Source organism: Podarcis raffonei, chromosome 6 (assembly GCF_027172205.1).
Source record: "Podarcis raffonei isolate rPodRaf1 chromosome 6, rPodRaf1.pri, whole genome shotgun sequence".
Lineage (NCBI taxonomy): Eukaryota > Metazoa > Chordata > Lepidosauria > Squamata > Lacertidae > Podarcis > Podarcis raffonei.
Window position 1 is genome coordinate 18,192,342 of NC_070607.1, and position 27,067 is coordinate 18,219,408.

Sequence of the window (27,067 nt, forward strand, 5' to 3'; positions counted from 1 at the left end):
TGTGTAATAAAGTTCCACATTTCCAGCATTTATTAGCTAAGTTCCCAGTTGTCTTTCGAATTCTTTCAGGGCCCATATACCACTTGGTCATTATTTTATAGCAGTTATCATTAGTGTGAGGGAATCAGGAGCAGGAGCACTGGGGAGAGAGGAATTGGAGAGCGAAGGGGAAGAATCCGAGGGCAGCGTAGGAGAGTATGACAGTGGCCCAAGAGATTCCATGAGCTTCTCCAGCGAATCAGAAGATTCCCAGAAGGGGGCGCCGATGGTCAGGGCAAGGGGGGTCCCAGGGGAGACGCACCAGAAACAAGGAGCCAGAGGGGAACCCCAAAGCAGCAGTGGAGGATCGGGACCAGTTTCCCCACCAGAGCGTAGTGGGGGGGAAGAGTCACATGCGTCAGGGCCAGCGTCTCCTCCAGAGAGGGAGTCAGGGCTGACCACGCCTCCATCGGAGAGTGGGGGAACGGAAGGGAGGTCAGTTGCAGCTAGCCCCCCCGAAGGGGTAAGCAGTGACAGCAGCAGTGAAACGGTCAGGAGGAAAGCTGCTGGCTGGGCGCGCGCGCCAAGTTCAAATGTGCAGGCGCGCGGGACAGCAGGAGACCCGTATGGGGAACCAGCTCCTAAAGCCCGCCGGAGGGAGGGAGAAGGTTCAGGGGACTCAGCGGCAGAAGAGGCTAGAAAGGGCGAAACCCCGGCGGGCAGGCGGACCCAGAGGAGGAAGGAGCAGCGGAAAAGGTGGAGCAAGGCTAGAATCTTAAATTGGTGTCAAGGGGGAGGAGACTCAGACGGAGCATCAGCGGTCTAACAGTTGAGACGTAGAGCTGCGCGCTGCGGCTCTGGAAGTGAAACTGAACTTCAATAAAGACTTTTATACTTAACAACGAAGCAGCGTTGGTCCTTTGTGAGCTGGGACCTAGGGTAGCTCTGACAATTAGCATTTGACATAATGAAAACTTAAGGCCAGTTTCCCAAATGTACTCACATGCAAGAGTGGCTGGGTAGTGGAGCAGGGTTGCAAAGCTGCTCTTCCAACAGAAGCGTCACTGATGCTTACCTGGTTGGTATGGGACCAGGGAGGTGGCAAGAAACAGGGCTGTGAGGATGCACTGATGCAATCCTGACCTCACAAACACACTGCCACACTGGACAGGTTGGTGGCGGTGACATCGCTTTTGGGAGGCTTCAGATATTTTGGTATATATTAAAAAAATCATGTTGTGATGACTGGTGCTTAGCAGCACTGAAATTTAAATGGATCTGGTGAATTTATTCCAATGGCTGAGTGAGGAATCAGATTTTTTTCCTGCTTGTGAGTTAAAACCCCTAGATATGCTGTGCCATGGCTTAATCTGGGTTTTACTAGTGTCACCAGAACCACTTTTTATCTTTTTAATTCTGTTTAGGACTTTAAGAGAGGAAGATGAAAAGAGTGAAAGGAAAGAGAGTGAGCAGGAGAAAATAAGAGATGGTAAAAAACAGAGGGGAAAACACAGGGAGGAAATGAGAAAAATGAACATACGTATATGGTTAAATATTGAAAAGTGATTTCCATGATACAACTTAAGGTCAGCGCCAGGACTGAAAATATTCATTAAATACTGGTATAGACCTTCTTTTGTAATACACATTGCTTTCTCTAGACTGACAAAAATCTCACCTATGAGTGCTGATTTTTTTATTATTGTGCTTTAACTGCAGTTAACGTATAGGGATACATCTTGGATAGTCCAACTTGCCCTCTCTGCATAAGGCTCTGAAGGGAGGAGAGGATGGATCTGGCCCAAAGCCCCATTTGCAGTCAAATTCTGTCACGTCTCCAGATACTGTATATAATTTTGCACTGTATCTCCACTTCAGTTGGATATTGTTCTGATTCATATCTTCTTCGGTTCCTATACAAGGAACTGCAAAAAAGCACAAATCATGTCATCATAGAGATTAATTTGACAATGAGGAGTTCACTCGACAAATAAAACTTTTGAGTTGTGCCAAAAGTTAGTCATACCCACTGAAATCAATTGAGGTTCATTATGTAGTCCCATCCATCGGTCTCCTCTGAGAAAATCTACCGTATTTTTTGCTCTATAAGACTCACTTTTTCCCTCCTAAAAAGTAAGGGGAAATGTGTGTGCATCTTATGGAGCGAATGCAGGCTGCGCAGCTATCCCAGAAGCCAGAACAGCAAGAGGGATTGCTGCTTTCACTGCGCAGCGATCCCTCTTGCTGTTCTAGCTTCTGAGATTCAGAATATTTTTTTTCTTGTTTTCCTCCTCCAAAAACTAGGTGCATCTTGTGGTCTGGTGCGTCTTATAGAGCGAAAAATACGGTAAGTGAAACTTAGTTGAATACAATGCTTTGCTTCAGTGGCGTAGCGTGGGGGGTGCAGGGGGGGCCGGCCGCACCGGGCGCAACATCTGGGGGTTAGGGGGCACAAATCCACGGGTTAGGGGGCGCAAATTACTTGCCCCGGGTGCTGACAACCCACGCTCCGCCACTGCTTTGCTTGTAGGGTATGAACAGCTTGTGATGAAATGGACTAATAAATTGACAGGCTACATATGCAGGAATTTTATATTATTCATCCATTTGGCCAAGAACTATTTATTCAACTTCTCAGGCTAAAGTCTTTACAAGCCATGCGCACAGAGATTATTTTAACTGAAACCAGACCCTTCTGCGTGCATATTATGTTCATTGCCACTGACCATTCTCAAAAGAGCAACTCTAATTTGCCTGGCTGTGTGCACAGATCCAGAGAGTGAACTGGGAATGCAGAAATACAGAGGTGGAAGGGACCTGTTAATTGTTTCTAGTCCAACCCCTTGCAATAATAATAATAATAATAATAATAATAATAATAATAATAATAATAATAGTTTATTTATACCCCGCCCATCTGGCTGGGTTTCCCCAGCAACTCTGGGCAGCTCCCAACAGAATATTAAGGTAAAGGTAAAGGGACCCCTGACACCATTAGGTCCAGTTGTGACCGACTCTGGGGTGCGTGCTTTCGAACTGCTAGGTTGGCAGGAGCAGGGACCGAGCAACAGGAGCTCACCCCATCGCGGGGATTCGAACCGCCGACCTTCCAATCGGCAAGCCCTAGGCTCAGTGGTTTAATCCACAGCGCCACCCGCGTCCCTGTGCAAGGGAAAGAAGTCACCCCCAAATGTCTCGGCCCCTAGGAGTTGGTGCCTATGTTTACAGATCATGGTTAAGGAGGTCCAAGCTTACCTGCAATCCTGCTGTCCAATGCCTAACTAAAGCCAAACATTGGTTTAACTGCCACACCTCCATGCAAAGATCAACAGTGGGTCCAACAGTTAAGAAGGCAGTTTCTGCAAATGCTGTGAGGGGCAGATGGGGCTCACCAACTAGGTAGCCCATCTAGGAGAAGGAAAGCTCTGATCCTGAATCTTCACTGCCTTGCGGGATATCTTTAGGAGAAGGGAAGTAAACTCTACACAAATCCAGAGCAGAGTCCCTAAAACAGTTGGATGGCACCTTGAACACCTCATTCCAGCAACTGCTACAGCCAAGCTGGTGCCAAATGTATTGCACTGCTTTCCTTTGAACCACATCAGTGAAGCCAAAAGGGGGGTCTTCTTGTCTGGGCAGCCCAGGAAGAAGGAGAAGCTGGAAGAACTGAAATTGACAGATCCATCCATACCTCAGACAGTTATTTTAACCCAAGGCCATTTAGTTTAAGTACAATGGTACCTCAGGTTACATACACTTCAGATTACAGACTCAGCTAACCCAGAAATAGTGCTTCAGGTTAAGAACTTTGCTTCAGGATGAGAACAGAAATTGTGCTCTGGCGGCGCCCCGGCGGCAGGAGGCCCCATTAGCTAAAGTGGTGCTTCAGGTTAAGAACAGTTTCAGATTAAGTACAGACCTCCGGAACGAATTAAGTACTTAACCTGAGGTACCACTGTATCTCTAAGATACTTGATTTGTTCTGCTATAATATAGGCCAAATTAAGCTCTATGTCGCATAGATTTCAGTGGGAAGAATAACTACATTGAATAATTTGGCTGGATGTTGCCACTGCCCTTTAATTGAATTGTATTAGGCAATATTATTTCTTCAGGGCAGAGTTTAAATTTGACAAAGGGACGTCTACAATTATGACGGCAGCCGAACCTGGGATTCATCACTAAATTCCTAAATATAACCATCAGAAAACCAATTTACATTATGTATCACTTAGCAACAGTTTACATCAGGGGTGGGGAAGTTTAAGCCTGGGGACAGGATTTAAATGCAGCCAGCCTCTGAGGCCCTACAATCTAATGGTGGGGCAAAAATGCCCCACTCCACAAAAAGGAATAAATGTTGCCCCCAATCACCCATTCCATTCATCCAAACATACCAAGGTCTAAAAAAGCATCCATTCCATTCATCCATGCATGCAATGTCATGATCCCCGTTTCCCAATGCCTTCATTGACAATTAATATTGGCAGAGCGGGGATCTACATTCCTCTCTGCAATGCTTTTGAGATTGGAGATGGAGGAGGAGTCAGGAGGTTGCCTTGTGGGGAATGATGGAAGGTTGGAGTAATCACTGCTGTTTGCCCTCTCTGTTTGTGAGGCATGGGAGGGAAGCAAAGAAGGAGCTGTTGCCCCCACCATCACTTGCAACAGTGTTCACACCACCGGAGAGGATTTGCCAGAATGAATCTTGCCAAGGAACTAGTGCTGGCAGTAAGAGCCTTCATCCAAAAAGTTGCTGTTTTCAGTTTTTTAACGTTATATAGATTTCCCAGGAAGATTCCAACCCGAGAAGAGGTTACGTGTGTGCTGTGGGCCCACTTCTTCCTGGGTTGATAAGGGAGGTACAGTACAATGGGACACACTGCTTGCAGGGACTGCTCAGGTGCTGATACAAATAAAAGGGTACCCCAGGGCAGCAGGAAGGCTGCACTAGAAGGACCCGTGATGTTGATCAGAAGCTCTCTTTTCTCCAAGCGTAGTAGTGGCTGACCACTTCTCTGATTTGTCAGAGAACGTTCTGCATCTAGTAGCATTCACATAAATCGGAAGCTGTCTTTTCTCACAAATACCCATTCATTGCTGAACTGGAGCAAACAGCAATCCACAGAAAAGCTCTCAGATGTGGAGCTTTAAAGCTTGGAGCTCTGCCTAGAAAGTGCAGGATGAAAGGTCAGTGTGGATGAGCCCAGATTCTTGCCTGATCGAGCACACTACAGTGGTACCTTGATTTAAGAACAGCTTAGCTTATGAACAAATGGGAAATAGAATGCTGCAAACCCGGAAGTAGGTGTTTTGGTTTATGAACTTTGCCTTGGAAGCGGAACATGTTCCGCTTCCTGTTGAGTGTGTTCTGTTTGTAAATTGAGTCCCCCGCTGCTAATCAGAGGCTTCCTGTTGAGTCCCGAGCACCCACACAATACAGAGGTGACATTTGGAGCTTTTATTTTTGCTATATTTTTGCGTTTTTGTTTGTGTGGCTTTTGCATTTTTTTGACTGTGACTTGTTCTTCGTTTTACGGGACCGACATGTGACTATGGCTTGTGCCTTCGTTTTTGTGACTGTGTGGAACCCAGTACAGCTACTGGTTGATTGTGTGACTGCAGAAATGGATAAAAGCCCCCCCATCCAAACAATTACCGCTCCCCGCTTAAAACGGGGGGCGCCCTTTGCGTGGACGCGTACAGCCCCTAGATCTGGAGCGGCTCCAACAGCATAGGCTTGGCTTTGCCTTCCCTCAGGTGGGATACCTGGAGGTCTCCGCCTACCTCAGTCAGTTGTCCAATCCCACTTGGGGGAAGCGTTGCCAAGGAGACCAGGCCAGGTAGGGGAGGGATTACCTGCCCACACAATAGAGGGAGGATCTTACCTGGGAATCCTCACTTGGCTCCAGAGCTTCTCCCACCCTACCCACCCTCAGTTAATGTCTTATTTTGCAGGTTAACTTTTCTTCACAGGTTTTGCAGGTTAACTTTTCTTCACAGGTATGCGGGCGCTGCTACGTTAAGGTCGCTGTTAAAGGGCCGGAAAGGAATTTCCCTGCATTGGCAGGTTTCGCCTTTCCCGTAGCAAAACGTCACAACTTTGGCGGTATCAGGCCTTGGGCGGAATCCTTTAGTCCATCTTCCTCTTTGCGGCGGCGATACCAGGGTTCCCCGTTAAAGGGGTTTTCTGAAGGGAGACTTTGACCGTACGCCGAAAGGTCGTCATTGCTCTCCCCTGCGGCGGCGGCGTTACGGGGGCGGCTATCTCTGCTTGAACATATGTTCTCCAGAGCAGGCCCATCCCCCCCCACACACACTGGATAACCCTGATGCTCCCTAGGTCCCCGGCTGGGGACTGGGGAGGGAGAACGCCCAATGCCTGAGCCAAGGTCTACCCACATTTGAAATTTAATAAAGTTGTGGCCAATTTAATCCCATAGCACGTTGTCTTGAGTCGTTATTCGACATGACGGGGGGACCGCGCGGGATCTGGGGACTCCGCCTGTCCATGCAATGACTATCATCAGTGTACATAAGAAAATTTTTTCAATTTTTTTATCATCTACAATACTGTCTTATTTATTTTATAGTACAGTACATTGATTATTGCCTACATTTTATGGATCAATGGTCTCATTAGACAGCAAAATTCATGTTAAATTGCTGTTTTAGGGGTTGTTTTTCATCGTCTGGAACGGATTAATGCATTTTCCATTACATTCTATGGGAAAGCACGCCTTGGTTTAAGAACACTTTGGTTTAAGAACGGACTTCCAGAACAGATTAAGTTCGTAAACCGATGTAGCACTGTATTGCCAAAGCTGATCAGCAGAACTCTTCAAGGTATCACCAGAGTTCATTCCAAGCCTTTCTACCCCAGATCATTTTAACTGGAGATGTAAAGGATTTAAGCAGAATCACATTTGTGAGCCTAAACATCTACAGAGATGTACTTGCTTGTTCACTATGCCCCTTGCTGTTCAAACCAGTGGTTGAATTGCTCTGTTCCCAGAAGTAAACTACCTTTGGAATTGTTACCCAGGCAAAACATGCAACATACCTTCACAGGTTGAAGCTTCCGACCACTTTCCTTTGTGGCATGTAATATTCCGTGATCCTTCTGTAGCATAACCTGGTGCACAGCTGAAAGGTATCAGGTCCCCAGGCTCATAGCGATTTTTTATTAATCCTTCATATGCAGCATCAGTGAGTCTGGGGGGCTCCCCACACGACTTTTCTGAGAAGATAATACAAATGAAAATATGATTCTCAAAAAATATCACCATACCTGTGTCTGGATTTCCCTACTAAAATACTGAACAAAGCTGCATTTCAAAGGCTGAGGGGAGTTGTGTGTTGTTGGTTGCCCCCCCCCCAAGAGTGAGATATGAAGGCAGCCAGAAAGTGGGCAGAGGGATCAGTAATCAGAGAAGTTCACAATGGGTTAAATGTTGAAGAACATAAATATTACTGGGAAAGAAAACAGATGGTTTAGTAATTTAATATGTCTGCCATGGCCAATCCACAGAATTTAGATACATGTTTAACTCTGGCCAGGTCCTTAGTCCAGTGGTTTTCAAACTTTTATACCACCTTCCTAATTGCCTGCTCTCAAGTTTCAATTTGACTCCCAAAGAAATCCTAAATATTGCAGGATTCTGGAGTCACAACCTAAAGCACACTCTCAGTTTAAGCAGGGCAATGGCTATACCCAGTGCTTTTTTTCCTGGAGGTACGCATACCCCTAAACATTTTGTGAATCTTTGTACTTTTGTCCATTTACTGTATTTATTTTCCCCAATCTGAACTATAAAATAGTGATTTTCTTGAGTCAAAATGAGCGTACCCCTAAACATTTTCTTAGAAAATAAGCACTGGCTGTATCTGTTGGGTTTTGCCACTGTCCCACATAATCTTACAGTGCAGCCCATAATACACATTATGCCTTTTGCTGCTGTGCATTACAGAGGAAAACCAGTAAATGTGGATCAGGTACTATCGATCAAGTTTTCTTTCACAGAAGCTTGTCTGTTCTGACTAGGGATGGTAAGCCAGTAGACCAGCTTCGCACTGAGAAGCCCCTGAAAAGTTTCTGAAACATTCAAGTGCTTCCCAAAACCAAAAGCAAGATCATGGTTGAAATATTAAAGCAACAAAATGTTAGACTACAATTTGAATTACCCTCAATTCTGCATGAGGGAGAATATTTCAAAACTCTGAATGTTTGCTGGTTGGCAGGACACTTCAAGTGAAGCAGTGTCACAATTTCTATAGGTTTGGCAAAATGTCTTCCATACATACTCTTGATGGAACAAGACTGTAGTCTCATTGAAAGATCTTCATTGGATATATAGTTACCTTCCACTTTTGAATGGAAGCTGAGGTCCAGCTCTGAGGGTCTAGGAAATAAACAACTATCTGACTTTTAGAAGACATCTGAAGGCAGCTCTGTTTAGGGAAGTTTTTAATGTTTGAGGTTTTTTTGTGTTTTTAATATCCCGTTGAGAGCCGCCCAGAGTGGCTGGGGAAACACAACCAGATGGGTGGACTGTAAATAATAAATTATTATTATATCATAAGAATATTTTCTTACCTCTGCAAGTTGGCGGTGGGGACCACTCCCTATTTTCGCATGTTGAAGTACTTGATTCCCCAAGTTCAAAACCTTCATGGCAATGATACTCCACACTTTCACCAGAAAGATACTTTCTCTGGGAACTATTATTTACCTCACCATGGGCAACTGCAGGGGGATCTCCACATGTTGTATCTGGAAAGGGAGTTATATAGCATGCGGTCTTCATGAATACAATTAAATGGCATAAAAACATTTCCAGAGTGTTTATTTATTTATTTATTTATTTATTTACCTTTCTAATCTCTTCGCACACTTGGAGATGCTTTGTGGAGCACCGAGTGCTTCATGGAGCACAGTTTGGGAACCACTGATCTATTGAATAAACATCTTTATTACCTCACAAGTGCATTACTATTTATAAAAAAAGGTAAAGGACCCCTAGATGGGTTGCGACGCTCATCTCGCTTTCAGGCCAAGGGAGCCAGTGTTTGTCCACAGACAGCTTTCCGGGTCATGTGGTCAGCATGATTAAACCGCTTCTGGCACAATGGAACACCATGACGGAAACACCGTTTACCTTCCCACCACAGCAGTACCCATTTATCTACTTGCACTGGCGTGCTTTTGAACTGCTAGGTTGGCAGGAGCTGGGCAGAGCAATGGGAGCTTACCCCATTGCAGCAAGCCCAAGAGGCTCAGTGGTTTAGACCACAGCAGCACCCACATCCCTGGTTTGAATCCCCATTATTAAATAAGAAGAACATAAGAAGAGCCTGATGGGTCAGGTCAATGGCCCTTCTAGGCCAGCGTTCTGTCCTCAAGTGGGCAGCCAAATGTCTGTTGGAGACCCACAAGCCTGATCTGAGCATAAGAGCAATCTCCCTTCCTGTGATTTGCAGCAACTGGTATATGCAAAGCATAGGCATCAATGGCTTTCTCCATGAATTTCTCCAGTCCTCTGTTCAAGCCATCTAACTTGGTGGCTGTCACTGTCTTCTGTATGAGTAGGTTCCAAAATTTCACTGTGTCCTTAGAATAATTTGAGAGAGGAATTGCCATTTTTAGGCCACATTGTCATTTATATTTTCTAGTTTCTTTTCGTTTTTAAAAAAGGTTCTGCTTCTTTAGTTTATAAATCACACACCACCGCCCTCAATTCTCTGACTTCTTGAAAACAAAAAAGGGAAATATGAAAGGAAGATCATACTAACCTAAACAGCGCGGTGGGGTTTGCCACTTTCCATTGTCACATTTTATTTTTTGTGGCCCTTGAAGAAAGAAGTTCTCCTGACATCTGAAGCTTATCTCCTCACCACTCTTATAGTTTCTCGTATCAGTTATGTCAATGGCATTGGGAAGCTGAGGTGGTGGTGGACAGAATGCTTTAATAAATAAATAAATAAATAAAAGTCCATTAGAATTCAATGATATAGAGTTATGCAAGGAAACGATGAAAGAGAAGAGCATTTAAGAATCTATGAAAGGTGAGCATCTAGTCAAACCTCCTTATCCCTTGAATGGATTCAATGTTGCAATGAGTTAGTTGCATTGGTCTTGGACCAAAGAGCTGCCTGGTAAAACCTGCAAGAGAAGCAGAACTTCTCCAGTTTAGTTCCAGTGAGATCCCCATGTTGCCTCATCAGGGTCTCCAAAACTCAGTGCAGGTGAGGTGTCTGTCTTCAGAAGTGTGGAGAGTTGCTGTCGCTCCTGAAATATTTGCATGCTAACCTTCCTCTATTGCAGTGTTTTAACCTGCGTATGGTTCAGTTCAGCTTTGCACGCTTCTTGTGGTATACCAAAAAGGTTCTTGCTGGCAACCTAAATCTGACATGTGAACTCAACCCAGATTTTACTATTATAAAGCTACCGGAAGGTCACTGTTGAGAAAGTAGCAAGATACGCCACCCAATCCAGTTTTATGTGTTTCTGAATCCTGGGCATCACAGTTGACCTCCAGGGATGGTGCTCTCAGACAGGGATGCAGAAGGGCAAATGTACCCTGTGCCTCTATTTGCAAGAACCAACAGCCTGTAGTGACTGCTTTGCAAGCTGCTAATTCTGTCCTTGGGTTGATTGATTGCCTTTCCCATGTGGCAGCAATGCTTCTGCTCCTGAAGTGGATAAACTAATATCCTGATCTCACACCAGCCGAGTACATAAGGCATGCAGAATTCATGCAATCTTAAAGGAAGCTTTATGTGATCTTTCCAAAGGAGCTGAGTCTAGCCTACCCAGGAAGGCACTCCTGAACAGGTCTGTCCCACTCTTGCTTCCAGTGGCCACATCTGTCACTCAAGTTGAGAAACCATGCATTTGTATATAGCATGCAAAACTGTACCTGTGCATTCTGGCTCAGGTGACCATTTTCCATTAACACATTTTGTTTTATGTTGATTGGAACCACAGATGTAGGTTGCAACGTTGTTGTGCATAAAACTTTTCTCCAGAGAAGCAAATGGTACAAACTCTGCATTCTGTGGACGTGTACATTTTGCTGCAACATCTAACAATTCAAATATTGTTTAAGTAAAGTTGTTTGTTAGCAAATCACAATCAAATGGAGTTAATCAACTAGAAAATCTCACTGGTATTTTTCATGGACATCTATTTTCCAATACGCCTTTCAGTCTTTTTTGCAGTCAATCCTTGCAGCAGTTTGGGAGGAGAAACCATAATTATTGCCTTTTTTTATAGGGCAGCTGAGGTGAAGAAGTAGTAACAGACTTGAATAAGACCACAAAGTATGTCTGTGGCAGAGGTCTCCTGGCAGTAGGTCTAATTTCCCGTCCAATGGATCACAAGCATATAATTGCTTATGTTAATAAATGGCAATTAAATATGAAAAGTGTCTATATATATGAGTTGCATTTATTTGTAATGGTATAGCTTGACACTCAGCTCTATTTCTCCTTTACATCTCCAGGTGAGGCAGTGGAAGTGTTGGACCAGTGTCTTGCCTTGGTAATGGACTGGATGAGAACCAACAAACTGAAGCTCAATCCAGATAAGACTGAGCTACTGTTAGTGGGTGGTTTCCTAGACCAGATAGGTGGGAGGTCGCCTGCTCTTGATGGGGTTACACTTCCTCTGAAGGAGCAGGGTCGTAGCTTGGGGATACTCCTGGATCCTTTGCTGTCACTTGAGGCTCAGGTAGCCCAGAGTGCTTTCCATCAGCTTCGGCTGGTGGCCCAGCTACTCCCCTATCTGGACAGGGATAGCCTAACTGCTCTTGCCTATGCTCTGGTAACCTCAAGGTTAGATTACGGCAATGCGTTATATGTAGGGCTGCCTCTGAAGACGGTTTGGAAACATCAGCTGGTGCAGAATTCAGTGGCCAGGCTGCTCACTGGAGCAAGGCTGTTTGAGCATATTACACCGATCCTGGTCCAACTGCACTGGCTACCAATTAGTTTCCGGGCTCAATTCAAAGTGCTTGTTTTGACCTATAAAGCCTTAAACTGCTCAGGACCACAATACCTCAAGGACCGCCTCTTTCCCTATGAACCTACCCATACCCTGAGATCATCTTCTGAGGCCCTTCTTCGTGTGCCTCCTCCTCGAGAGGTCCAGAGGGTGACAACACGACAATGGGCCTTCTCTGCAGTGGCTCCCTGTCTGTGGAATGCTCTCCCCAGGGAAATTTGCCTGGCGCCTTCATTATACACTGTTAAGGCGCCAGGCAAAAACTTTCCTTTTTAACCAGGCCTTTGGTTGATCTGATTTACCCTTCTGTTTTTTTTGGGGGGGGGGCTATTGGCTTGTTGTTTCTGTTTTTATTATGTATTTTGTGGTTTTATATCTTGGTTTTATTCTGCGAACCGCCCTGAGACCCCTGGGTGTAGGGCAGTATATAAATTCAATAAACAATAATAATAGCTTACCAACACATGATGGTAACTCCCACTGCCCATGCAGACACACAGCTTCTATAGTTCCAACAATGAAAAAACCTCCATTACATTCATATGCCACAGTTTTGCCATGCAGATATCTATCTGAGTCAACACTGACAGGGCGTCCATTTCTAATATTTGGAGGTACTTCACAAGCTCTGGTTTCCTCTGTTGAAAACAGAAGGAAATGATGTGAAACAAAATATGAGTTTTTATTTTCTTAAAACTATAATCTCAGTCCCCAGTTGTTTTGGCTGCTCATTCTCTTCAGCCTCTCCTACACACCAGATAAAAAATGCCTAGGGCAGGCCTTCATTTTTCAGCTCATCAGTATATATTGCAGAAGTAGAATGAAGAGGCAGACTTTGATATTATTATGGCTTGTATGATTTTAACTTCATTCTTAAGAACTGAGCATTGATTTGTTGTTATTTTTCTCTGTTCCATTTTGATCTTATTTCCGGTCCCAAGCATTGGAAACTTAAGACTGGAATTTAGAAATGGATTCTTTTATTCCACATTTGGGTAAACATAGCATTTCAATGATAAAACAAAACATGAAGACACTTAAGATGGTCTGTTTCTGCTTCATATGGAGACATCAAATGTTACGCTCCACCTTCCCACGGCAGACCTTTTTCTTCTCCTGCAACTTGGGAAACTTCTGGGACAGAATTCCCAGCATGCAAATAGAAAAGAAATCCTAGTGGAATATATGCACATGGTGGACTTTGCTGAGTTAACAAAAACAGTTTTATCTGCACATAGCATTTGCCCTGTGAACATGCCTTAGTTGCACCTGTAATTTACCTTTGCAGAGTGGTAAAGATGTCCACTGTCCATCCAAACACTCAGTCAACTTTGATCCAGTCATTGCAAATCCGAAATTACACTTGTATTCCACCTTTTCTCCATGTTCATATTCTTCCCGAAGGTCACCGCTAATACTGCCATCCGAAATGCTGGGGGGTGGCTGACAAGGATCGACTTGTGCTGGAAGTAAGAGAGCATCACTTCAGTCTTGTATCTGTTGACTCAAAATAAGTCTAGACAGCACACCCTTCCACATAGAATTTTCACAGTTATGAAATGATGTTGGATGTGCTGAGTTCCAGCCAGTTGTGTGGAATGGATGGTGTCATTTATGTGGGAAAGACTCAAATGATCAGCACTACTTATGTAGCTCCTAGTTTCACCCATTACCCACAACTGCGTAGAGGAAGCCAGGGGGAAATGGTTGCCATGTTGCTGAATTAAACCCCCCCCCCAGCCACAAATAGGTAGGGATGCTCACACAGGGCCATTCTGGGGTTACTCCTGCTTTACATAATTTTGCTTATACACATGGTAGCAGGGAATGTAACCCCTGCATATGATGAAATTTACCTGTATCAAATGGGACTATATAATGGGGTATATTGTGTGTATAACATACCATATAATTTTGTGTTTCATTTCATTTCAAGCATTTTCTTTCTCTTTCAGAACTCAGCAATGCAGAGACAGCTTGGACATAACTGGCTGGTCGATGCAATAGGCAGTGCAATGTGAGCAAATCTCAATCAGGTTGGAACCAGCAAATTCCCTACATAAATCTGTTTAAAACAGATTCTTCCTCCATTGCTATACATGGAGCTGCCTTTATTTATATGTAATCCAAACTCCAGCAGCTAATTTGCTCACCCCATTGCGCGGATTCGAACCCCTGACCTTCCAATTGGCAAGCCCAAGAGGCTTAGTGGTTGAGACCACAGTGCCATCGGCGTCACCTCCTTCCCATACTCCATTGACCACACAACACTAAACAATATATATATATCTGTGCACTAGCCAGTGAAATCTTCCCCAGTAAGACTTGGGAGAAACATTACTAAAAAAGGCTGCCAGGAAATTTTTAAGAATAACAAGCGCACTGATATTTACTTTTTGTATAAGCTATGAAAAAAAATGCATACCTTTACACGTTGGGGGCTGTGGAGACCATCCAAAATGATAACACTGGGCAGAGTCAGGCCCAACTCTTTTGTTGTTTCCGCGGCAGGAAAATTTCACCACGTCTCCGTGCTGATATTGGTTCTTTCTAGGGTCAAGTAGCCCATTCTCCAGAAGGAAACCATCACAATGTATTGCTAAAGGAAATGTTGAGCAAAGCAGATTGCATTTCAAAACAAACATGCCTGAAATTAAACTGCTGAGCAAAATGTTTGCAAATGCTCATCAAACTTATTGCAGGCTTGCATAACCTCTGACCCCCTGGGAGTGGAGACCAATAAATCTTTAACAAGACAGCATGCCATGTTTCTCAGCTATTGGGTGAGTCCACCTTCCTCATACCTTCAAAATTTCCGTGCCTGAAAATCTCTCTAGAAGAAGTCAAATTCTATTTATTCACAACAACAACAACTGGCACACTCAGGTGAGTTGCTGGTGCTACTCTTAATCTAGAAGATGGTGTGAATTCTTTGAACAACCTGAGCTTGGATATATTCCATTAACTTTTTGCTTTCCTGTTGTTTTTTCTTCATTCTTTACATTCCAGGTGAAGGATTCTTATCAGTCTGCCTGGATGGAGGAACCACTGCAAAAAGGTGCTTCAGTTGGGGTATTTTATTCTCAGATGTTTTCTATGAACTCTGAGCAAGCCAAACACATTGTTAAACACAGAGCAAGTTGCCTGACTCCTATATGTAGCAATTTCATCTACAGAATCAGATTGCTAAAAATCCAGCTTCATATTTTACTTTATTACATCCGAGATGAGTACATATATTCTTACTGATCATTATTAATTAGATCACCAATGTATGCCAACTTGAGGCATTTTAGTTATGTAAAATCATTAGGAATCACTGGGAGAAAATTACTTGAAGAAAATAAAGGATATTGCTGGTTATAGCAATATCTGAAGAGAAACCAGAGTATTGCTGGTTATGACATACTAGATAATCCTAAAGTGTATATCTAGGATAAATGGAGGCCTTGCTTCTGAAAGATTATAAACTAGTGGCCTGTGTATTTAACCACATAGAAAACATCAGTGAAACAAACCTTGTTTGATGGACAAAGGCTGTGTTATATAATTATATCAAGGCTGTGTTATGTAATTATATAATTAAACAATGATATTTTATAACTTACGTAGACATTCAGGATTTGGACTCCATCCATTCTCTGTGCATACTACATGGTCAGCTGTGGCCTTTTTAATGGTTTCAAACCCATCTTTACATTTGTAGTGAAGTATTTCTTCAAACAAGAAAACCGATTGACTTGTGTTAAAGATTACATTATTTTGAGTTGGTACTTGGCATGTCTCTGAAGAAATAAAGAATGAATTATATTTATGATTGGTTTTATAGCATCAGTTTACATGCTCTAAAATCTTGTTAGTTCAGACTCCATGAACATACGTGTGAAATTAAGATTCCCCCCCCCCCAATATGCATCACTTTACAGTTGTTTAAATTGAATTGCCTTTGACATTCTACCACCAATTCACTCAGTTTGGAGAGTCCCTTTTGGAGCTTTTCACTGTCTCTTTTTGTTACAATGACCATGAAAAATTTAGTATCACCAGCTTCCCTGGCCATTTCACTGCTCACCTCTAACTCTAGATTGTCTATGAGCTAGTTAAAAGGAACAGGTCCCATTACTGATTCTTAGAGACTTCACTTTCTTAATCCCTTCATTCAGAGAACTGTCCATTTCTTCCTTCCTGCTGGTTAACCAATTCCTGGTTCATAAAGGAACTTCACCTCTTATTTCATGACTGCTAAGCTTATTTAGTGAGATACCTTGTCAAAAGCTTTTTCAAAGTCCAAGTACACGGGGTCAACCAGATCACCACCATTCATATGTGCCTGCTAACACACTCAAAGAACTTTACTAAGTGGGTGAGACAGGATTTGCCCTTACAGCAGCCAGGCTGTTTCTACCTCAGCAAGATTTCTTTTTCTATATGGTTGCTTATTTTATTTTTCACAATACTTTCCACAAATTTCCCCAGAACAGGCATTAAGCAAGCAGAATAGAAATTAAGCAACTGTAACCTCATACCTACAGGACCGCCTCTCCTGGTATGCCCTGCGGAGGACCCTAAGGTCCACAAATAACAACACTTTGGAGGTCCCAAGCCACAAGGTGGTTAGATTGGTCTCAACTAGGACCAGGGCCTTTTCAGTACTAGCCCCAACTTGGTGGAACGCTCTGTCACAAGAGACTAGGGCCCTGCAGGACTTGACATCTTTCCGCAGGGCCTGCAAGACAGAGCTGTTCCACCTGGCATTTAGTTTGGACTCAGTCTGACCCTTATGTTTCCCTCCCCTTGTGTTTTCGATTTATGGGCTACTATTAAAATGAGGCCGCATTTTAAATTGTATTTTAACCTGTATTTTAATAAACTGTTTTTTTGTTTGTTTGTTTGTTTGTTTGTTTGCCCCCCCCCATTATGTTTTATTGTAATTTTATTGATGTTAGCCACCCTGAGCCCAGCTCTGGCCAGGGAGGGCAGGGTATAATATATATATATATATATATATATATATATATATATATATATATATATATATATAAAATTATTATTATTATTATTACTTCCAGGCTCTCCCTGGATCCCATTTTAAAAACTGGAGATTCATTGGCTATTTTCCAGACCTCATTATGAAGGCTAATCTGAGGGACAAGTTACATATTGTAGCTAAATGGACAGCAATTTCACATTTGAGTTCCTTGACTACTCTAAGATGGATTTGCCAGTTTGCATTTCATCAATGAGGCCTAGAACTTTGTCTCTCATCAATTGATTGCCAAGAAAACAACTTCTTGTTGTTAGTTTGAGTCTCCTGCTGTAATACGTTCCTCAATATTTTGCTTTCGAAATTACTACCACTGAAAGAAGATGGAGGAAACAGACAGAAGAAGTCCATATTGTGTAGAGTTTAGCCAGGTTGCACATGGTTATCAGAGCAGACTGCTTTTTAAGCTTAAGTTAATGACTTTTCCAATGTGTGGTCTAAACCAACCCATTTTTCATCCATAATACATGATTCTTTAAACTGCTTACGGATACACTTTGGTTCAGGCTTCCACCCTCCTTCATGGCATTGTATATCTCCCGTTTCAAGTCCTTGTGGAGTTGTGAAGCCAGGCTGACAGCGATATGATATTTTGTCATTCAAATTATATCGGTTTTTTCTTTCAGTGAAAAAGCCATTTGGTGGTTCCGCGAGTTGACATATTTCTAATGAGGAAAAGGAACATATTATATACATGAACCCATAAATTATGGTGGGCTTTGTTAGCTAAGAATCAGCTTCTTGTGAAGTCCACTACAATGTTTCATAAATTTCTCAACTGAGATCTAGTCTGGTTAAGTTATGTAGCTCAGGTTTTAGAGAGACTTTAAGGTTCATTCCACAGCCTGTCAGAAGTCCCACCCCTTGAGTACAAATATTAAACAAGTTCTTCCAGGTTCAGCTCCATCTACCACATGTTTGGCAAGTACCAAGACTGCTTGTGATTGCTTCACCCAGTGAAGAGGAGATGTTCAGAAGAGATAGGTGCTGCAAAGGCCTCTTTTCCTCTGCTACTCATTACAAATCAACATGAGATTTGCAAACATGCACATCCTTAAGCTTTCCAATAACTGTGAGAAGTCCAAGAAAATAATATAATGTACTGGTTGTTCACAGCAGGACAGGGCAGGCTCCAGGTTCTCAGGTTCTATATTGTCAAATTGGATTCCATAAATAACACTTACTTTTTACATTACAACGTGGAGTAGGTGACCAGCCATTTTTGGTGCACACGGCCTTAGCTTGTTGATTTGTAGGATGATATCCAGCCTCACAAGAATACGAAATTTCATCACCTTCTATGAACTTCTGCCAAGTATGGGTATTGAATGTAACATGTGCAAGCAGTCTAGGAATATCACATATTTCTAAAAGGGAAAAAAGAAGAAGCTTACATCATTGATTGACATATATTTTGGCAAAGACTCTCCTCCTGCAAAGAGGGGAGTGGTTGTGGTCGGGGCCAGACTCCGCCTCAAGCAGGGGGCGTTAGCCCCCTGCCTCCCACTCACCTGGCTGGCGCCCACGCCCACGGGCAGGCACCCAATCAGGTGCCTGCGAGGGGGCGTGTACGGCAGCACAAATTGCTGCCGCGCCAGCCTCCTGGCTCTCTCTTCGTTGGACCGCCGTGAGTCACCCACCCTCCACTCCCTTAGAGCTCAGGGTCTCAGCTTTCTTTTGGCCTTGCTATGGACCTTAGGTTGGTCGCCCTGGTTGTCCAGGGGGCCTGGTAGGAATTTTTCCATTTGGCATTAGGCTTTTTGGTTTTTCGCCTACCTCGTAGCAATCGTCACAACTTTCGTGGTATTGGTGGGTAGGTTAGGCATTGGAATAATGTGTTGTGGTGTGTGGAAGGGCTAAGTGTGGCCATCGCCTACGCCTTCAATTTTGGGTATTCCGTTAAAGGAATCTGGCGGTTGTGTATTCTGTCCGATGCCTGCGTGGAGGGAGGCCATGGCACGACCCTCGGTGACATCAGGGGAGAGCTTATAGTTGGATTAGCATCAACAGGCTCCACCTACTGGTGAATAAACCCCCCTGTTTTAGACTCACCCCTCTCCGAGTGGGTGGAGTCAGATGACGTAATCCAATGCCTAAGCCAATACCTTTTCACTTGCTGTAATCAATAAAGTTGTGGCCTTTTCTTGCCCATTAACCTTATATCACGTGTCCTTGTGTTTTCATTCCACTATGCGGGGATCGGGTCCTCGAACCACAATTGAAATATTATTTTCAAGATAGATGGTGCATTACTCGAGAGACTTGGTTTAAAGTTTTCCTATATGCTTTTGCAACATATATATGTAGAAAATAGACACACAATGTGATTTATAAAATAGGTCTTTTATGGACCCCTTCATGTGTTGAAATAATCTTTAGGTGTCATAGTGTCACACCACTTTTTTCTCTTTTAACAACCTTTCCTAGCTGCTTAAATATGAATTGATCCGATTCATATTTGAAGGTGAATCTGTATTTGAACGTGAATGTTATCTGCCTTCGCAAAACAATTCAGAAACCAAAACACAGACATCCTTCGAAATTCTCACTGCTCTGAATTTTGCAATGCAGTTCTCTGTTCAACTGATGTGTACAAAGGTGCATATGCTAGGGTACTGTGTGGATTAAAATACATACATATTTGGAAAGTAGCATACAAAAATGCATTGTGTAGGGGGAAATGGCTTTGCAAAAATGTTTATGTTAGGCAAACTGCCATACAATGTTAGCCAGCATTTACTGACAATTTGTCACTACACACACACACACACACACACACACATACACACACCACACACTCAAACCAATAAACTGATGTGGAAATGTGGAGAAATGAACTTAAGATTGGAAAAATTAGAAACCCAAAGAAACTAAAACTAACAGATTTATCCATCACTGACAAGAGGCCCCTGGAAGCGGGGGGACGGGACACATTGTGATGTGTGACATATAGAGAAAAAGAGAGGTGACTCCATAGGTATCGGAGGGCAACCATTTCTCTCTCCATACAATTACCCAGGAAGGGGTGTCACATCATAAAGCACTATGGCCACCAGGTACTTATTACACCAAACTTGAGCAGTTAGATTTTTTGTTAAAGGAAAAAGTGTACCATGGAACCCCTTCAAATACCATTATAACTATTATTTTTTATACTTAAAGAATAGGCGTATATTTAGGATTTTGTCTTAAAATATTACACAGGCATTTGACAGAAGGGACTTACAATGTACTTGTGTGGCGATCACAAGGATGAGAGATTAAGATGATCCAACCCACCCCTACGTCCATAGCCACCTGCCCAAATGCCAAGATCTTCCACTGATATCAGGGGGTGGTGATCACACAGAAAGCCTTTCCATCAGCCCCCCCCCCATATTTATGGAACACAATCGCCACTACCAAATGGGTCAACCTGGTACTCAGGTTATTATATTTTTGGTGCCATATGAAGACATTTTCATATTAAATTTTAAAGTTTTCCACTCTGATTACTCACTGTTTAACCACGTTACACATTTTCCTTCCACATCTTTCGGAAGAGGCATATTTTGTCGTTTCCATTTCTCATCAAAGTTGAGAATGCAAGGGAAATGTTAACTTACTGAAGCATTTTGGTTCTGGATTCCAGCCGAAATTGGTGCATAAACTTCTACCCCATGTTTCTTTATTTCTTGGTAGAAAACCATAACTGCAACTATAGTCAACTGTTTGTCCCACCCTTTTTGGAAAATAGTAGTCTTTCCAGCGTTCATAGGTATCAGATAGTTGTCCATTCTCAATCCGAATATAGTCACAGTTCTTTGCTTTGGAGAAGATGAGAAAAAGGTTAAGCCAAACATAAATAAACAGGATGTTCCACTTGCTATTTTCCTTGGTCTGGCTGGTTTAATGGAGGATGCACATTTGGCTCAAGTGTATCAGTGTCTGAATATTATCTGGGTTTCCCTCTTTGGTCTGTGTATGAAAACAGAAATAGATGACTGTGGCAGAAGATGCAGGTGGTCCCCAGACCCACGTTTGCTGCCAGGAACAGTCAGAGCTGGGGAAAGACAGTTTGCTGGGGCTTGAAGACCACAGTCTTCTCCAGCCCAGAGATAAGCTTTTGACCCTTAGAACAAGGACATAGGGTAATGGTGCGGGAAACTCCGATATTTTAGCAAGCATTGAAATCAAATCTTTGCAAAAAGCTTGAGCCTATGCAGACATTCAGTCGGATGTGCCTGCATCCCTATTTCTGTATACCTGAAGGAGCGTCTCCACCCCCATCGTTCAGCCCGGACACTGAGATCCAGCTCCGAGGGCCTTCTGGTGGTTCCCTCATTGCGAGAAGTAAGGTTACAGGGAAGCAGACAGAAGGCCTTCTCGGTAGTGGCGCCCATCCTGTGGAACACCCTCCCTTCAGATGTGAAGGAAATAAGTAGCTATCCTATCTTTAAAAGACATCTGAAGGCAGCCCTGTTCAGGGAAGTTTTTAATATTTAACACTGTATTGTTTTTAATACTTGATTGGGAGCCGCCCAGAGTGGCTGGGGAAACTCAGCCAGATGGGCGGGTGTAAATAATAAATTATTATCATTATTTCGTCTGATATATTTGTGAATGATGGCAATAAAACTTTGTACTTGGGAACAACATTTCAGTGGGCAAAAATCTGAGCCCTTACTCTGACTGTGAATAACCCAGCCTCCATCCAAGGGACCCCATGTGCCTCCATGCACAGCCCCTCACCTCTAGTAATAGAGCAATAGGTAGAGGTTCTTGGCTCTTCCTTCACACACACCTCAACTATCATCGTGATGGGCATATAATTCATAAACTACAAAGTTGGATGCATTGAATGCTAGTTGTTCATGTTTTGAAACTGCAAAGAGAAGGCTACTTACGAATACATATCGGAGGAGGAGACCACCCCGTCTCTGTACACATGGAAGGGGATTGGCGGTTCTGAAGCTGATAGCCAGGCTCACACTGTGTTTCGATTGTGTCTTGATATTCATAGTAACTCTGCTTAGGATGGAAGTCTCCATTTTCTACTTGGGGTGGGGAGCAGACAATTTCTATGGAGGAATACAAGGAGGACACTTGGTCAACAACAGATCAAGCAACAAACTCTTTCCCTGGCTAGATATAATTCAGTACATCAGTATGAGAACGTATTTATTATTTGTTAAAAACAAACTTCAAAGTGATTTATGAAATATTAATAAATTTTTCAATAAGATAGAAAAGCAATAATTTCAAAGACCAAAGTCTTAATAAGGAAAGGGGAAAATTTATATCTTAAAAACCATTGTAAACACCTAAAATTGTTAGTCAGGTTGGAATAACACTTGCAGTTTAATGGTGAATTTTGGACATAATGGAGATGCAAAAGATCTGGATAATTATAAAAGATGCAGGAAGAAAGGACTAGCAATAGGACCCACAAAGGAGATGAGGGAAGTCCAGGAGATTCTATGGAATCTTGTTTCTATATTGTATGTTGATATGCTATTGTAAAATTTAATTTGAAAAACTCAAATAAATTTACAAAAAAAGAAAGTAAAAATAATAATAATAACTTTCAAAAAGATAAAATAACAGTAGAATAAGAACAGATTAAAATTCACATCTAAACATCTTAGCAAAAGATTGCAAAACCAGAATCAGCGGAACTTGCTAAAGAAAATTTACTTGATTAGCAATATGTATTTTGTTGAAAAGGAACAAAAGTTGAAAAGGAACAAAAGCACATGTATTCTGTTCTTGGATCACCAAATTATTAGTCCCTTTAAAATAATATAGGCACAGTGCTGCAACATGCCACTGCCATTCTAGATGTTCCTCTCTTCCCTTTCTGCTGTCATAGATCTTTTTTGTGAACCACCCTGAAACCTCTGGATTATTGGGTGGTATATTAATAATAATAATAATAATAATAATAATAATAATAATAATAATAGGTGCCTTTCCGGACACCACTGTGGAAGCATTCCCTCCTATATGCAAGATGTAAGTGAGGAATAAATAAATACCGGTATAAAACACAAAATGGCATAGTTTTAAAGGTGTAAAAATCATTGTCCCGATTCAACAAGGACAACGTTCTGATCTATTTTAAATTATCTAATCCAATCCACTTGACTAAAATTGCAGTCTTGTGCACAATTCCCTCAGAGAGCTGTGCAACAGAGTGGGCTTACTTCAAAGTAAACATGCACAGGGTTACACTGAAACAACGACAGCTCTAGGAAGTGGAAACATACAAACCTATGCACGCAAGTCTTGAACTCCACCCATTCCGAGTGCATGTAGCATCCGATCTCTCAGCATGCTTGTACCCATTAGAACATGAGAAGCGCAGTCGGTCCCCCTCTTTGTAAAGTTTCTTTGGGTTTAGTATATATCCATGATCAATGTTTTCTTTTTGGCAAGTAATTTCTATTGCAAAATACAAACAAAATTTCCATATTAGGAAACGAGGTGTTAACTTGTAACAAAGAGAAATGTAATTCAATGTTTCTAAAAAGTTCCTTCTATGAACAATTCACTGTATTCCCATTTCTAAGGTGCCAGAACTCAGAAGGAGTCACGTAATCATGCATGAGAGCAGGATAAATGCAGAACTGAAGTCATAATTCTCATTCAGGAGTGAACTAGATTCAAGCCCAGTGACATAAAATATTCTCAACAGCTTCCATATGTTTCCTAGGTGTTGAAAGAATCTTTAGGCGTCACAGTGACACACCACTTTTTTCTCTTTTAACAACCTTTCCTAGCTGCTTAAATATGAATTGATCCTATCAATATTTGAAGCTGAATCTGTATTTGAACGTGAATGTTATTTGCCTTCGCAAAAAAAAACAGAAACCAAAACACAGACATCCTTTGAAATTCTCACTGCTCTGAATTTTGCAATGCAGTTCTCTGGCCAACTGATGTGTAGAAAGGTGCATATGCTAGGGTACTGTGTGGATTAAAATACATACATATTTGGAAAATAGCATACAAAAATGCATAATGTAGAGGGAAATGGCTTTGCAAAAATGTGTATATGTTAGCCAACATTTACTGACAATTTGTCACTATGTGTGTGTGTGTGTGTGTGTGTGTGTGTGTGTATTCACACACACACACACAGTTGTGGCTGGTCGGCTGGTGTGGGTGGTTTGGCATTGCTCACCTGGGCTACCCAATATCATACATTGCTGCCAACTACCAAGAGTGGGGGGCAGGGCAGTGGGGAGTTGTGTGACAGGTGCAGTGGCAGAGTGAGTCCAGCACTGCCACTGCCACTGCACTGTGCTGAGCTCCTCACTGCCTTGACCTTCCCCTTTCTTCTCTAACTGGCAGTGATGGCACTGCCTCCCTATCATCCTGAGCATTTCCCTTGAGCATCGCGACTCGTTTCCTCAAAAAGTGAATCCCTATGTCATAGAAGCACAACAAAGGAAGTGAGCCATGGCCTCTCCTCTCCTGCTGGAATTGTGCTTGCCCTCATTGCCTAAGGATTTTGGATGCGTGAAAATGCCTTGCTCTACACTGGATTGCTTCTCTGCCTGGCCACAAATCCAGTATTTGGCCATTCATTAGCCTTGGTGAGAACAAAAATGACCTTTCCAAAAACACTGTCTCTACAAGCTGTGGTAGAGGTGAACATCCATTCCTTGTGCATTCTGCTATATTTTGTCCATCAGCTAGATGAAATCCACTGTCACACTGAATTTGAATTAGATCCTCACCATGATATATATTCCTTCGAGGTCTAAAAGTGCCATGAGCCACCTTTGGAGGGTTACATGTAATTTCTATTTAAAAAAACAATGAAGTAAACATGTGACATGGAAACAGAAAAACAAGTGGCAAAACCACCTGGATTAGAAGCGCTGCTTTCTCTCTGTATATGAAGAGTTGTAGCTGTTGTTTTAAGCCAATCTATTTATCTAGTAGTATCAGGGCAAAAAAGACAAATCCTACAATCTAAATTTCAATAGGGGCACAGGATAGAAAGAAGAAAGGCAAAGATAGCAATGACACAAGGAAGAAGTGGAATGGGAGAGACAAGTGTCACTGGAGAGGAATATGAGAAAATGCTCCTATTATGTGCTCATTGTTTCAACGAGGGATGAGGGGTGTGGAGTTCAGACAAAGGTTTCACTGAAGACATGAGTTCTGAAGAAGTTGGAAAGAGAAACCCCTGGTCATCATGCATGCTGATTTTAATTTCAGGGATTGAGTTATGAAGCCCACATAACCATTGCAGGGCAACAGAACAGAACATTTTCAGAAGCAGGGAAAAAAAAATTAGAAGAACAAACTAAGGGAGCAAACATAACACAAAACAGCCCAATGAGAACTTGGTGTATTCTTTAACCAGTGATTATTGAGATTCTTCAAGCAGTATATAAATTTTGTTATTTTAAAAATAATGCCATATTGAATTACCTTCACATTCAGGATACACAATTGCTTCTCCATTGCACCGGATTACAAAAGCAGATGGGGAATAATTTGCTGCAGGAAAATGTCCTGGTTTACAAGCAAGCTCAACAGAAGTACCACGTTGTACATATAAGTTTTGAAAATGAAGCTCATCCGATTGCCCAACCACCTCAACTTTCTTTCTTTCCGTTTCAGCCAATGAGATTGCACAGGGCTCTGTGATGAGAATGAAAATCGATTCTGTTCATGAAGGCAACCAGAGTATGTATTTGCCATATTGGAAAACTTAAACAAAAAGGAAGATTTTATATACATCAGTCTTGGGAACACAAGTCAATTTTTTTGACATACCATTGCATTTGGAAAAAGCAACAAATTCTCTCTCTCTCTCTCTCTCTCTCTCTCTCTCTCTCTCTCTCACACACACACACACACACACACAGCAAACAGCATTTCCAGAATAATCATTAAAGTCATGTGAGAACCTGTGGCCTGCAGGCAGAATCTGTTCTGCCAGGCCATTGCAAGTAGTCTACCAGGCCTGGCCAAGTAAAACTCCTCTTCTGCTTCTGCTAAGGTGCCTCTTTGCAGTATCATTGCTAAGAAGTCTTACTGGTCAGGAAACAGCACTAAGACCTCCTATCACTGGTACTACAACACCACGTAAGTGGTTTAGTAATGGAATTATTTTCCAAAGGATGAACTCGTTTTTGGCATTCATATAGTGCAAGGATGGGAAAGCTGTGGCCCTCCAGATATTGTTGGACTACAACTCCCATCATCCTTGACCGTGTTGACTAGAGATGATGGAAGTTGGAGTCAAACAACATCTGGAAGGCCACAGGTTCTCCCAATCACAGACACCGTGCTTGTTAAGTTTCCAAAGTACTTCAAATAGATAACAACAACAATTTAATATTTATACCCCACCCATCCAGCTGGGTTCCCCCAGCCACTCTGGGTGGCTCCCAACAGAATATTAAAAACACGATAAAACATCAGATATTAAAAAAGTTCCCTAAACAGGGCTGCCTTCAGATGTTTTCTAAAAGTCAGATAGCTGTTCATTTCCTTGAATCAGATGGGAGGGCGGTCCACAGGGCAGGTGCCACTACCAAGAAGGCCCTCTCCCTGTAGCTTTGCTTCTCACCAGAAGGCCCTCAGAGCTGGACCTCAGTGTCCGGGCTAAACTATGGGGGTTGAGACGCTCCTTCAGGTATACTGGGCCGAGGCTGTCTAGGACTTTAAAGGTCAACACCAACACTTCGAATTGTGCTTGAAAACATTGTTCCAGCAACTAATTTTCATATTATTAGTACCTCTATTTTACAGAATGGGGACTGAAGCTGAGAGGATACTGGCATGCTAAAGATAATGCCTGAAGGCAAGATATGAACTAGGATTGTCTCTCTCCATATCTCACATGCTTCATGGTGGTGCTTTATTAAGGAGAAACAATTATTTGAACCTTTCCCAAATATATCACATATAAAAGAAATTAATGAAGCAACCCTATGTGCATGCCAGAAGATGGAATTTCTATCAAAACAGAGGGGTGAAATTTCTTACCTAGACAAATGGGCACTTTTGTCCAGTTCCCATTGTTACAAAAAGTT

The 27,067-nt window shown here is 42.5% G+C and overlaps 1 protein-coding gene across 1 annotated transcript in view; it reads right to left on the reverse strand.

Annotated features, from left to right (window-relative positions):
* Positions 1-1,698: 1,698 nt before the first annotated feature.
* The window catches only part of CFHR5 (complement factor H related 5), a 57,252-nt gene continuing 31,883 nt past the window's right edge, over positions 1,699-27,067 (reverse strand). Inside the window, exons 16-29 of the mRNA XM_053390966.1 lie at positions 23,280-23,450; positions 21,914-22,087; positions 20,633-20,833; positions 18,212-18,394; positions 17,516-17,692; positions 15,592-15,768; positions 14,409-14,582; positions 13,264-13,446; positions 12,442-12,621; positions 10,899-11,063; positions 9,772-9,942; positions 8,576-8,752; positions 7,043-7,219; positions 1,699-1,904 (exon numbers count right to left, since the gene is read on the reverse strand). Of these exons, the coding sequence (XP_053246941.1) occupies positions 1,699-1,904; positions 7,043-7,219; positions 8,576-8,752; positions 9,772-9,942; positions 10,899-11,063; positions 12,442-12,621; positions 13,264-13,446; positions 14,409-14,582; positions 15,592-15,768; positions 17,516-17,692; positions 18,212-18,394; positions 20,633-20,833; positions 21,914-22,087; positions 23,280-23,450 (2,516 nt within the window). The remainder of the gene's footprint in view (positions 1,905-7,042; positions 7,220-8,575; positions 8,753-9,771; positions 9,943-10,898; positions 11,064-12,441; positions 12,622-13,263; positions 13,447-14,408; positions 14,583-15,591; positions 15,769-17,515; positions 17,693-18,211; positions 18,395-20,632; positions 20,834-21,913; positions 22,088-23,279; positions 23,451-27,067) is intronic.